This window comes from Onychomys torridus, chromosome 11 (assembly GCF_903995425.1).
Source record: "Onychomys torridus chromosome 11, mOncTor1.1, whole genome shotgun sequence".
In the NCBI taxonomy this organism is placed as follows: domain Eukaryota; kingdom Metazoa; phylum Chordata; class Mammalia; order Rodentia; family Cricetidae; genus Onychomys; species Onychomys torridus.
The window spans coordinates 69,635,607-69,648,633 of record NC_050453.1 but is presented as its reverse complement, the minus strand read 5'-3'; the positions used below and the strand labels follow the sequence as shown (position 1 = coordinate 69,648,633).

At 40.0% G+C, this 13,027-nt stretch overlaps 1 protein-coding gene across 4 annotated transcripts in view; it reads left to right on the top strand.

Moving 5' to 3' along the window:
* The window catches only part of Dpp10 (dipeptidyl peptidase like 10), a 1,497,630-nt gene extending 1,489,959 nt beyond the window's left edge, over window positions 1–7,671 (top strand). For all 4 annotated transcript variants that reach the window (XM_036202538.1, XM_036202540.1, XM_036202537.1 and 1 more), the window contains 2 exons: window positions 1,500–1,573; window positions 5,116–7,671. In XM_036202538.1, the coding sequence (XP_036058431.1) occupies window positions 1,500–1,573; window positions 5,116–5,250 (209 nt within the window). In that variant the 3' untranslated portion in view covers window positions 5,251–7,671. The remainder of the gene's footprint in view (window positions 1–1,499; window positions 1,574–5,115) is intronic.
* Window positions 7,672–13,027: the final 5,356 nt, after the last annotated feature.

Here is a 13,027-nt window from a genome sequence, read left to right as displayed (position 1 = left end):
TCTTAATTATAATAGGAAATTGTTCAGAAAGATCTTGAGTATATTTTAAATGAATGACTGGAATTGTTTGCCTTCTGCTATATAGAAAGATTATTTTGCACCACAGAATGAGAGCCTAAGGAAGCTCAGACCACTGATAAGGCTGCCCCAGTTTGACAAAGACAGATACAAAATGTTAGCTTAAAGTTATTTATGGAAGTCTAAATCTATTTATAGAGTAAAAGAAATAGCCTAGGCAGAATACAAGAAAACTATGGCACAGAAAGATTTGAGTGACAGGGCCAAGCTTTCATAACTAGCTCAGACAAAACCATTACTAAATACAGAGCTCCTGAGATGTGTATTCCAAAGCTTTGAGATCTTACATTCAGACAGAAAGAAGAAGGAAAAAAAAGAGAAAAAGCAGTTTGTGCTGCATCAAATATTTAACATTGAATAATGAGCAATGTACTGTATCTTCTCAACATGGGACATTCAGTTCAGTATGAGATTTTATTATTTATTCATATAGCTATATATATTGTGTATATGTATGAGTGCACACGCTTATGAAGGCATGTTTATGGGTCCAGAAGACAACTTTTGGGAGCCTTTTCTCTCTATCCCACATTTATGGGTCCCAGTAATTGATTTCAGATTGTCAGACTTCCTGCCTAGCACCCTTTTCTGCTGAGCCACCTCACTGTTGCCCACTTGTCATTAAAACAATAATAATAATAATAATAATAATAATAATAATAATAATAATAATAATGCAGAGTGTCAGTGTCTGGTTGAGTCTAGATTCTAGAAATCCTCAAGTAAGTATCTGAAGATATTTCACTGTATCCATGGCAGGCAAGACATATATTGCCTTTAATGTTTATCAAGAACAAAATACATAATTTATTACAAAAATAAATTATCTACCACAAAATATATACAAATGACCTCATACAGAATTGGGCAGGTGGCTCCCAAGTGAAGTTTTTGATTCCCCAAAACCCAAGTGAAAAGTAAAATGCAGGCATGGTGATATGTGCTTATAATCCCAGTGTTGACAATATATTGAGCAGAAACAAGTAGATAAAAGGAAGTTGACAGCCAGCTATGTTAGCTTAATTGTCAAAGTCCCGGGCCATTGAGAGATCACATCTCAAATCAAGAGTGGAAGGCACTTGAGGAATTACAACCAAAGTGGTCCTCTGACTTACACACACACTCACAAACATGCATATGCACACCTGCACACGGGAGTAACCACACAAACAAACATATATGCATAGAATGCTATTGCATACTTAAATTCACCTTAGTAATGGCTCTTGTGTTGGTGCTCTGTTTTATAATGTGAATGACACTTTACTATTTTACCTAACAGCTGTCTAGTTAAAATTAATGATGGGTCTTCCAAGTGAATAATGTCTATAAGACACTTAGGCTCTTTGGAAAATATATTAAAAAGTTTCTGGTGCTAATTGATTCATTTCTTTCAAATATTATAATTTAATATTTTTCAGCAAAAGTTCATTTCCAACATTCAGCAGAATTGATCAAGCATCTGATAAAAGCTGGAGTGAATTATACTCTTCAGGTAAGCCACCATTCCAGAAAAAAGTGCTCATCCTTGGGTTTCTATCAGGATTCTGGAGGTCTTAGTGGGACCTATGGCTTTGGCTTTGTAGCAAGGAAGTATCACATTATAGGAGCTTATGGGAAAGTAAAATAGCTCTTTAAAAATGTGTGCATATGTGTGTGTGTCTCTGTGTGGGGGTGTGTCTGTATGTGTATGTATGTGTATTGTGTGTATATGAGTGCGTGTGTGTGTGTGTGTGTGTGTGTGTGTGTGTGTGTGTGTGTGTGTCAGCCACAGGACACGTGTAGAAGTTGCAGGACAAAAACAGAGCAAATATCAACTACCATAGCTTCATGTTCATCATCCAGAGGATATAATGATGACATGACATTGGTTTCATAGGGCTTGGTTAAGACATGTCCCTGTGTCCTTCCTGAGTAAAGTTCATATAACTGATTTCTTGGGGTGGCTGTGTTCACTGCCCCTTTCTTCACAAGGCATTCTGTGTTTCTTGTATCGCTAAACTAACTTTAGGGTTCTCCATTGGTTTCATTTTCACAGCTTTAGGCATTAACCTAACGAGTTAGAAATGAACCTGGTCACACACAAACTGACCTGTCATTATCCTTTGAAGTCTTCAGGACTCCATAACTTTCCACAAGAGCAAAATCGGAATCACATGGCCAACCCCAAAGTCCCAGCTAGTGTGAGCTGTAGCTGGGCCTGTTTTAACCACAGCTGCACCTTCTCTGTTGAGTGGTTTGGGGAGTTAATCTCAGGAAAACAAGTCTGCAGAAGGCCCTGAGTGAATTCACAGGGCCCTGGAGCTTTCTTCCCAAGAAAAACTCAAAGAGTTTACTTCTTACATTTCTGAGCAAGATATAGCAAGAATCTTTTTGCTTTCTGACCTGCCCTCAAGGCATGTGAAAGGATCCTAACCTCCTACAGAGACAAGTAATACTAACCTCCTTTGCACTTTGCATTTCAACTTTTTGAACCTGTCTTAAAGAAATATATCACTTTGGTTGTAAAACTGACCAGAAGATTTGTGGACATTTTAAAGGTGCATGAAAAACAATGATACATAATTGCAAATTTTCTCAAGTAAACATGGTCAGCAAAAAGAGGCAGATTGCAAAGTTTAGGTGTTTAGGTCACAGTAGTCAACATGTACATAGAAGATTCTTCTATTTTGGCCAACAAGTCCTAATTTACATGATTTTTTGTTTTGTCTTGGTGAAAAAAGTTCCTGAAAGGCACAGCATCTTCTACTAAACCTTCTGTAAGGCTGATAGACTGATTAGAACCTCAGTGATTGTGGAGATGTGGCAGTGTTCGAAATGGTAAAAGTCTATCCCCAAGTTACCTTGGGCTGCTTTAGACCTCTGAATAGCCATTTTCTCCTCTGTGTGTGAGCTAATGAATCTGTGAGCTCTGTGCAAATCTTTGGAATGGACAAGCATCTACCTCCCACTAACTGAAAGTCAAAAAAATGCCATCTTGTAGCATCTATGGTATATGGCAGACATTTCCTCACTGCTAATGGAAAAGCATGACACTTAACTCAAAGGGGATAAGTCATAGTTTGTTAGGGAGCCAAGACGTGAGTGACCCTGGCCTGGGAACATTTCACTTGCCCTGCCTCTATGTTCTTCATTGTGGAGGCAGTTTCATAGAAGCAGTACCAAGAAAGCTACAAATCAAGGAATTTTAAAGCACATTAGTGGAAACACCAGAGAGGCAGGTTACAACAAGATGGGTGAATCTCAACTGCAGGTCCAGTGACTAAATGTTCACATGCTTAACCCTTCCATTCGTAGAGGATAACAAGTAGCAGAAAGGGAGAGAATGACTGGGCCTGGCATAGGCTTTTGAAATCTCCATGCCCACCACCAGTGACACCCTTCCTCTAACAAAGCCACACCCACTCTAACAAGGCCACACCTCCTAATCCTTCTAATCCTTTCAAATAGTGCAACTCACAGGTGACTAAGCCTTCAAATGTATGAACCTAGGTAGGCCATCCTAATTCAAATCACAGCATTCTACTTCCTCAATGCCACAGGCTTATAGCCATATCAAAAATGCAACAACTCACTCAAGTGTAACTTCAGAAGTCCCAATAGTCTAGTCTACTGTCAACACTGTTTATAAATCCAGATTTCAAATTCTCTTCTGAGATTCATGGCAGCCAAAACTCATGGGTCAGGGTGAAAAACTCTTAGCTATTTCTCCAGGGAGTGGTGTATTGTTATAACAGGCCTGACCATGATGTTTCGAGCAATATGGAAGAATGTGGGACTTCAGACTAGAAAAGGAGTTGAAAGTTTTAAGCAGGATTTACTGGGCCATCCAAGTAAGAGCATGAAGACAGTGGTGTTGAGGGTGATATGGGTATTTAGGGCATAGCACAAGAAGTTTCAAAGGGGAAGAATGTCAATAAGTGGCCTAGAGACCATTTTTGTGATATTTTTTTTGCAAAGACTGTGGCTTCTTTCTGCCCTTGTCCTTAAAAAAAAAAAAAAAAAAAAGACTAAATTGAAGAGTTTTGAATCAGATTTCAAGACAGCCTAGTACTGACTATGTCATATGGTTATTAGTCATCACTGATTTTCAGAGACACAATGAAAAAGAGCAATTGGAGCAAGGAAAAAACATAAAATGTAAAGTTTAAGGAGGAAAAGAGCACCAGGAAATGTAATGTAGAAGACAGAAGCTACAGTGCTCAAGGAGATGAAGTTTAAAGAACAGCTTGATGCTAAATGTTTTATAATGCTGAATGAGGTTATAACCTCAGGGCAAGATTGAAGGGCTGGTATCAACTTTTGTCTTAGTTGTTTTTCTAGGGCTGTGAAGAGACACTGTGACCAAGGCAATGCTTATAACAGAAAGCATTTAACTGAGAGCTTGCTGATAGTTTCAGAGGTTAATCTATTATCATTATGGTGAAAAGCATACTGTCAGGCAGACAGACATGAAGCTAGAGAAGTAGCTGAGAGTTCCACATCCTGATCCACAGTCAGGAGAAAGATAGAGACTACCTGGGCCTTTGAAATCTCAAAGCCTACCCCTAATGACATATGTCCTCCAACAAGGCCATGCCTCCTCATCCTTCTAATCCTTTTAAACAGTGTCACTCCCTAGTGACTGTGCATTCAAATATTTGAGCTTATGGTAGATATTCCTATTCAAATCACCACACAAGGGGTCTGACAATGGCCCAGACTCTGAAATCTACAGGTTTCAGAGAAAAGGAAGACACCCCATGCTATATGGCTGATGAGTATCCCTGCTTAAAATCTGGTTGTTTCTGATTCTTATACTGCAGGAGAAATGGGAAAGATTCAGCTTTCAGCTAACATGTATACTTCTACCACATTTAGCTTCTGAGTGCTTAGAGAGTTTAGAAAACTTTCTTTGGTGAAGTAAGTATTAAAAACTTGCTGGCAATCATAGGAGGTTAGGACAGAGAGAGAAAGAGGCAGCTGTAGGTAGCATAGCTCCAGTAGACCCTAGCCCAACCTAACAGTAACTTAATTTCATTTTTTTCAATGTCATAGGTCTATCCAGATGAAGGATATCATGTTTCTGACAAGAGCAAGCATCATTTCTACAGCACAATCCTCAGATTCTTCAGTGATTGTCTAAAGGAAGAAATATCTGTGCTGCCTCCAGAACCAGAAGAAGATGAATAACAGACCCTGCTATACAGAGCTGAAGGGGATATTGAGGCTCGATGAAACCGAACCAAGAGACTGTCATGTTGTAGACACTCCAGAATTCCAAGGGCAGCTTGAGGAGATGAAACTGGAACAGCACACTCAGAGAGTGAACTAGAACTTGAAGACAGATGTCCTCATCTACTGTGCTGCCAAGGGTGCAGAAGGTGTTTCATTGTAATGGGAAGTTGCAAGGGTTGGTTTCCTGGGAAAAAAATTAGTTTCACATTAAAGTAGGAATAGTGCATGTTTCCTTCCGTTATCCCCTTTTGTTCTGTGACTAGTTACCCTCACTTTGATTTCAGTGACCACAATCACCTTTGCATTAAGTGCATAACGTACCATCAGTACCACAGTCCCTGATCTTTGATGGCTGAGCTGCAATCTAACATGTTAATGTATCTTTATAATAAGTGCAATTCTCTCATTGTCTATTATTATGCTTAAGAAAATATTCAGTTAATAAACAAAAAGCAGAGTATTTTACATAAAGTTCTGTTTTTAAAAAGGCATTATTAAATGAGTCAAGGCTATGTAGAAATGTGGATCTCAGCACCTTCCAAAGTTCAGGCAGTTGTCAGTAGGTAGAACACCTTTAAATCAACACACACAGAGTGTATGTCTCACAAAAATATAACACACACACACACACACACACACACACACACACGTGTGCATATGCAGACAATGAGTCTATCTATATGTTACTCATGCTACAAAGGGTAAACTTTAATGAATTACAGTGGATACTCTTTTCCAGGCTGCAATATGGATGCTTCATTTAATGAGCCAAATATGAGCCCCTTTTCTTTCCAGTTCAGATTCTAGCAATTGCTTTCCTATAAATGTTTGGGTTGTGTTTGGTATTGTTTTTAGTGGTTAATAGTTTTCTAGTTGCAATTTACTTTTTTGAATATGATACCTTGTCACATGTAAATTAGATACTTAAATATTAAATTATAGTTTCTGATAAAAAAAAAAGTTTTGTTAAACGAATGCAATGCCACTGAGTGGCATTTTGCTCTCTTGGTGGGGAAAGCTTTTTTAAGAACTCGGACCTTTAACTTCCAGCTCCCAGTGCAGTAAAGTCAATTCTCGTTTTCATTATAAAAGCAAAAATTTAAATTATTTCAGTGTTTCCAGAGTCAGCTTAGCATTGCGCCTGCTTGATTCACCTGATGCTGTTTAATGAAGCCCTTGTGGTAAGAATTAGAAGGGAAACTCACCAACAGCAGTAGGTGGTGTTTCATTCAAATGGAAGTCACATGAGGTACCGAATTCTCCAGTGTGTCAGCTTGCAGCAGTAAGTGAGAATGAAAGATGAACTGAACTGTGTGGAGTTTCAGTCAGAAGAAGCCAGTGGTGATGATGGATGTCACTGTGCTCTTAGTCCACATAAGGGATCTCCCAGGAGATATTCTAGAGTGGGACACCAAACTCTGATGCTCTGAAAATCCAGGCAGTATCATGTATTTGCATAGATTCAGATCTGTTCTTAGGGAAAGCTGGGTTCCCATGTCCTCTGAAAACCAGGAAAAGAATTTTAGAAGTCAAGAATTTGTCCAATCACCCTCTGCTTGGGTGCAATGGAGCAGCCCAGGATTCTGAGATGTGGTCCTGGGACTCTGAGACCAGTTCTCCCTCTTTTTTCCTCAGTACTTTGGAATTGTGTCTTCTCTGCTCCATTAGATCCAATTTAATATGCGAAAAATGCCCTCTCCAGAAAGACCCATTTTAGGTCTTTTTCAAGGATAGTGAACACTTTTTTTAACAAAATAGGTTGTAATGTTTCCAAGGAAAGTTTTGCCTATTTTATTAAGATGGGAGTTTCTTTTTAGGCTGATTTGAAGTCCAACTGAAGCTTTTTAATCAATATTTTAGATTTCAACCACTAGAGATTTTTATGATGAGAATAATTATGTTGTCTGAAAGATGTGGTTTTATTGAATGTTATTTGAGTAACATTTAAAAAGTGTTTACCTTTTACTGTTCATCATTTCTCTTGTTTATGGTTATTATCAATGTTTATCTATTTTTTGATTAATTTAATACAGTTTGTAATGTGAAAGTTGCTTGTCTGGGACCACTTTCACCTCAAAGTACCTATGGATCTCACATGAAAACATGATGTTTAATAGGAAGATGGAAAGTTGTCCTCTCTGTGATTTGGGGGGCTTCCATGACTGGGCCATACACACAAAGGAAACACCAGTGTTTCTTCTATTTTGTGTCATGGAATTATGGAACTGGATCATGTAAAACCTTTATAGTTTTGCCTCAGTGGCATTCCAATGACTTTATGCACATTTACAATTTCTGAGAGTTTCCTAAGACTTTCATGGGAAACTTCTCACATGGTAATTTTTCCTTCATATTAAAGTATAGCTATAATAGAAACTAACAGTTCTATTGTGAGAAACATCAGGAGTATTAACTCAGAAATGAACATAGACTTTTGAAACTCCTTTGAAAAGCAAATTGGCTTTTCTCGCTTCCATTTAGAGCACTACTTGTTCGGTAACTAGGGACCAAGGGGAAGTATATCGGTGTGTCCTCCGTTGCTGTGACAAATCACAGTGAAAAAAGCAACTTCGGGAAACAAAGGCTTATTTTGGCTTTTCTCCAGACAGCAGCAAAGATATGACTGGCTGCAGGAGTATTGAGGTCTGGCTGCCTGTCACAAAGCAGAGGATGAACAAGAACTGGGGCCAGTCTATAAACCACCAACTCTGCCCCAGTGGTATTCTTCTCCAAGCCTGGTCCCGCCTCCTAGAGGTTCGATATCCCCATCCCCTACCCCTAAACAGTGCTGCAAACTGAGACCACGTGTTCAAACATGGGAGCCTGTAGGGAACTTTTTACATTCAAACCACAACCTGGAGGTTATGTTGCTCTACTGTTCTCTGAAAAGGGAAAGGATGGGGATACTGTTCAAAACATGGATTTCAGATCCCTGTGAGGATACTTCAGCCCAGCATGCATATTCCCATTAAGGGTCTCATTTATAGAGTTAAAAGAATGAGGAGTCTCAAGCTCTGGGTGGTTACCATGTGGAGAATTATCCAATCCATTGCCCTTCAGGTGAAACTTAGGCATTGATTTCCAGCAGGTAGAGAATTATTTAAGCTCCCCCTACCCCTTTAAAATGAGAGTTACAAGACTAGAGAAATGATAGGTTAAGAGCATTTATTCCTCTTGTGGAGGATCCAGGTACCCACAATGTACCAACAGTCTGTAATTTCAGTCCCAGCTGCTTTGACACCTGCTTCTGGCCTTTGCAGGAACCTTCATGCACATGGTGAACCCACAGAAAAAGCAGTACACATGTACACACACACACACACACACACACACACACACACACACACACACAAATAAAGTTACCTATAAATGAGTTCTGCCATGTGTCTTGGGTCCAGAGGGCACATGACTTCTCTTTCAGAATCATGTTCTCTTTCCCTCCTCATACGACCTGACAACCTTTGCCTCTTGTAGCAACCAGCATTTCATAAATGTGATCTGACTTCCTGGTTGTGACAATTTTTACCTCTACATTCTGGTTTGGGAGTTCCCTAACAGAAATGATGACGAGGAGAACCTATACTCATTACTCACACACCACCTACCTACATGCAGATCTAGCTTCTTCACTGAGGTCCAGTTACTTGAAGACAGCAGCAGGTAACTATTGCCCCTTCTGCATATGTGATGTGAGATTCTGGGGAGGATTCCTGGGTTCCCATTGCCCATTCTTGTGTTTCCTTCTCCTCTCACTCTTCTCAGCCTTCACTCTCATTTTTAGGATTGCTTTCCAAAATTAACTGCACATGTACAGCTGTTGACAGAGGACCTGCTTTTCGGAGGAAGTATGCTTTCCACAAGGGCTCATTCTGTGAATATTATGAAATAAGGAGACAAGATGAAAATAAAACTATGGTTTCTTTACTTCTTCCTTTCTTTCTTTTTAAAACATTTATGTCATGTCATGTCATGTCATGTCATGTCATGTCATGTCATGTCATGTTATGCTATGTTATGAGACAGGATCTTTCACAGTAGCCCTGGTGAGCTTGAAACTAACAAGATAGACCAGGCTAGACTCAAACTCACAGGGACCCACCTGTCTCTGCCTGCTTCCCATATAAACCTCCATGATCAACTTGAAACTATGATTTCTCTTCAGATTTGAATATATTCTTTCTATTTGAAATTTGTATAAAGTGCCAACCATATGCCAAACAATTCCACACATGACCTGAGATCTCAGTATTTCCACATGATACATAAAGAAACTGAGTTTTTATGAAGTTTGCAGCTCATCCACACTTATGTGTCTAAAAACTAAAAACGTTAAGTCACAGCTGCAGTCAGTTGAGAAGCCTATGTTCATGGCTGCTCTGCTCTGAATTGTTACTAAGTAATAAGGAAAGAGTAAAGTCATGTTCAGCTCATCTGAGTAACAATGCTAAATAATGGAATTCACAGTCGTGGGTATTTTTCTGAATAACTCATTGTTTTCACTTCCACAAGTCAAAGCCTTGCTCAGCCTGCTGCTGAGGTATACTTGGAGTTTCCTGAGTGAATTCCCTGGTGTCAAGAGAACATATGCATTATAATATTGACATGTTTATCGAGAGCTGAAGGGATAAGGAGATGGCTCAATGAACTACAAGTATGTCCACAGATACAAAGCTTGAGGTTCTCCAGCACCCATGTACAGAGTTGACCTGGATGGTTGACTTTTGTAGTCCCAGGACTGGGGAGAAAGAGCCAGGAGCATGCTTGCTGGCAATACAGCCTGGTTGAGTGGGAATGAATGAATGACAGCTAAAACTCACAGACCCTTTCTCAGAAAGAAGTTGTAGAGAGACAGAAGAGACCTGAAACCAACTGACTTCTGGCTCCACACACATTAGCGTGGTGTTGTTGGGGGGACTCTTAAACTTTTGAACTGGAGATATATAAGATTCATCCCTATTTGTGAACTTAGGCTCAAAGGACCATGACTGTATTCCTGAGAGGTCATTAGTAAGTACCCTTGTGCAGGCATTATTCATTCCATAGTCATGCCAGTGGCACCCATAGCTTGAAGAAGAATTTTTGTTGACAAAACACCTAGGCTAGTAAACATAAAAATCTCACACCATCTTTATGCTATATCCTCTCCTCCCCCCCCCAAAAAAAAATAAACAGATTTTGGTGTATAGAGTCTGAGCAGACACAAACTTGCATTGCCTCCCACAGTCAACCACTGAAAGAAAAAGATTAGTTTTAGCACTGATCAGATCTATTAACAACAATTTAATTCATTCTGCAAAAGTCTAGCAATTGTTAAAAGAAAAAAATTAAATAAAATGATACAACACTTCTCATGGCTCCTTGGATAATGCTCTTGCCACATACTTATGGAGACCTCCCTGGAAGCCACATAAAGTTGGACACAGTAGCATATAACTAATCACAGAGCTTGTGTGGTGATTAAGGAGGTGGAGACAGGAGAAACCCAGAAGTTCCTGGCATGATTAGCATGGCAAACACAATGGAGAACAACAAAATACTCTATCTCTAACACAGTGGTAGTCAAGGACCAACATCTAGTGTCTTCCTACCTCCATTCACCCGTACACACAAACATAGGCTTGCTAAAAACACACACAGGAAAATAAAAAGAATTATCTCAAAGACCAGACAAACATGTTTGAAAGGACTGTATTCAAGTTCAGTTTTGATTATTTTTATTTTAGAATATCAGTGAACTTACCATTGGCTGACAGAGGTATAAGAGCCCACTGACATAGCTGTTCAGTTGCTAGGGATGTCTGTGTTGACTACCCATCGTGTCCTATTCAGTCAGACAGTGTTCCTGACCTTGAGGTTGCAGTCTATATCTATCTTGCAGTTTCAGATTTGGCCACACATTCTCAGGAAGCCACATTAATAGGGAGAAAATGCAGAAAAAGATTTACTTAATGTGGTCAGACTGGTATAAGAAACAAAAGACCCAATGACACTCTCTAGTTCATCTTCAGGGTCTTGAACCCTGTCAAGGTGTGATTCCCTCCCACCTTTGACCCATCATTGTCTGGGCTTCAGTCTCATCCTGAAATGTGGTTGGACAAGTTCATAGCCCTTCCTTCTTCTGTGCTACAGGTCCCTCCTTTGGCTGTTACTGGCTTTAGCTGTTTTCTTCTTCCAGCATGAGATCTTGGGGGCAATTCTAGTTACTCTGGACCACCTTTTTAACAATCTGATCAGAATGAGGAATACAAGTGTCTCTTTAGAATACCTTCATTTTCTGTCAGCCTGGTTAGACTAGCACCATTTTAGCTATTTGACATAATTTTAGTCTGATAAAGCAGAATTTCTTCCCACCTATATCCCTGAAGCGATGATGTTCACCTACCTTACTGATGTAGGCTATTTACTACATAAGCTCAAACATGTGAAGTGGACAGCACTACCCTCTGATTAAAAGAATCAAGGTTCAGAGGTGTCAAATAATTTCTCCGTGGTATCCCATAGTGTGTTAAAGTTAGGACTGGGAAATAAAGTCAGTTTGTGATGCTTTGGAATGTCTGATCGAAGTTTTCAGCTAGATTCCGATTTGAGAGCATCTGTCCTTAGGTTGGGTTTAACTGTGGCATCAACGGTTCCTCATAAAGAGCCATCTGGTATTGCCCCAACTACAAGTAAGCAAATATAAAATTCAAAGTGACTTAAATTCCTGCGGCTAGGTAGATGCTTGGCTGCCTTCTGAAAATTGGCTCCACATTCCAAAAAAATCTCAGGCATAACCCTGTAGGAAACAGAATTAGTACTATCTACAAGATCACCAAGTGGAAAAGCATCAGGTGGAGAATTCAAGGAGGGCACTGATGAGGAACGCCCTTTTTGCTCGGGCATTTATGGAAAGAATTATTAATGCCGATGCCATGGGCAAACCAACAGCAAGACGAGAACTTAGCAGTGGCTCCGGTGAGAATGTGGCTCCAGCAGCATGGGTATCTTTCTCACACGTCCCAGAGAAAGCATTAGGTTTGGCAACACTAGCATGTAGCCAACCTATCCCCGATTCGTGGGTCACATGAGGAGTTGAAGGAATCACAGGAAAAAGTAGGACTCTGAGGATGGATCCTCACCATAGCCCTCTGAGGTCCTAAGGAGTCTAGCAGTCCCAGGCATGTCAGCTTTCTTGATTCCTCCTTCTTCCAGAATCCAGACACCTGGGACATCTATTTAGAGGTTATGTCTCCCTGCAGCAGCAGGGATCCCAGCATCAACTGCAAGGGAGAAGAGAGAAAGAGGGGCAGAAGGGAACAGTGTCTGCTCTTGGATTGCAACGCAGGTGAGGGAGGGCCCTTCTAGTTTACAGACTAAATTTTGAGAAGCATCAGCTTCAATAAATCTTTATTGGAAGGCATCACAAGAGAGTTCAAGGTGGATGTTTCGAGGGCAGGTTTAAAAGATCAAGGGCACGGTGAATGCTAGCCAGCCTTCTACATCCCCACTTCAGCTTTGGTCTGTTGGTTAGTCCTGGAATATCTTCACACAACTGAGGCTTCTCCAAACAACATCAATAACTTCTTACACAACAGCATTCAAATATATTTAATATAGGGGTGTTTCCCAATTGTCTCTATTTCTCTTCAAAAGCAGAAATCTCTTCAGAACCATTGGTTTAGGTTTGGTTGCAAGTTTCCACCTTGGTTTGGGGAATTATCTATACAGAACTGTGTACAGTCTCTTTCCTGAA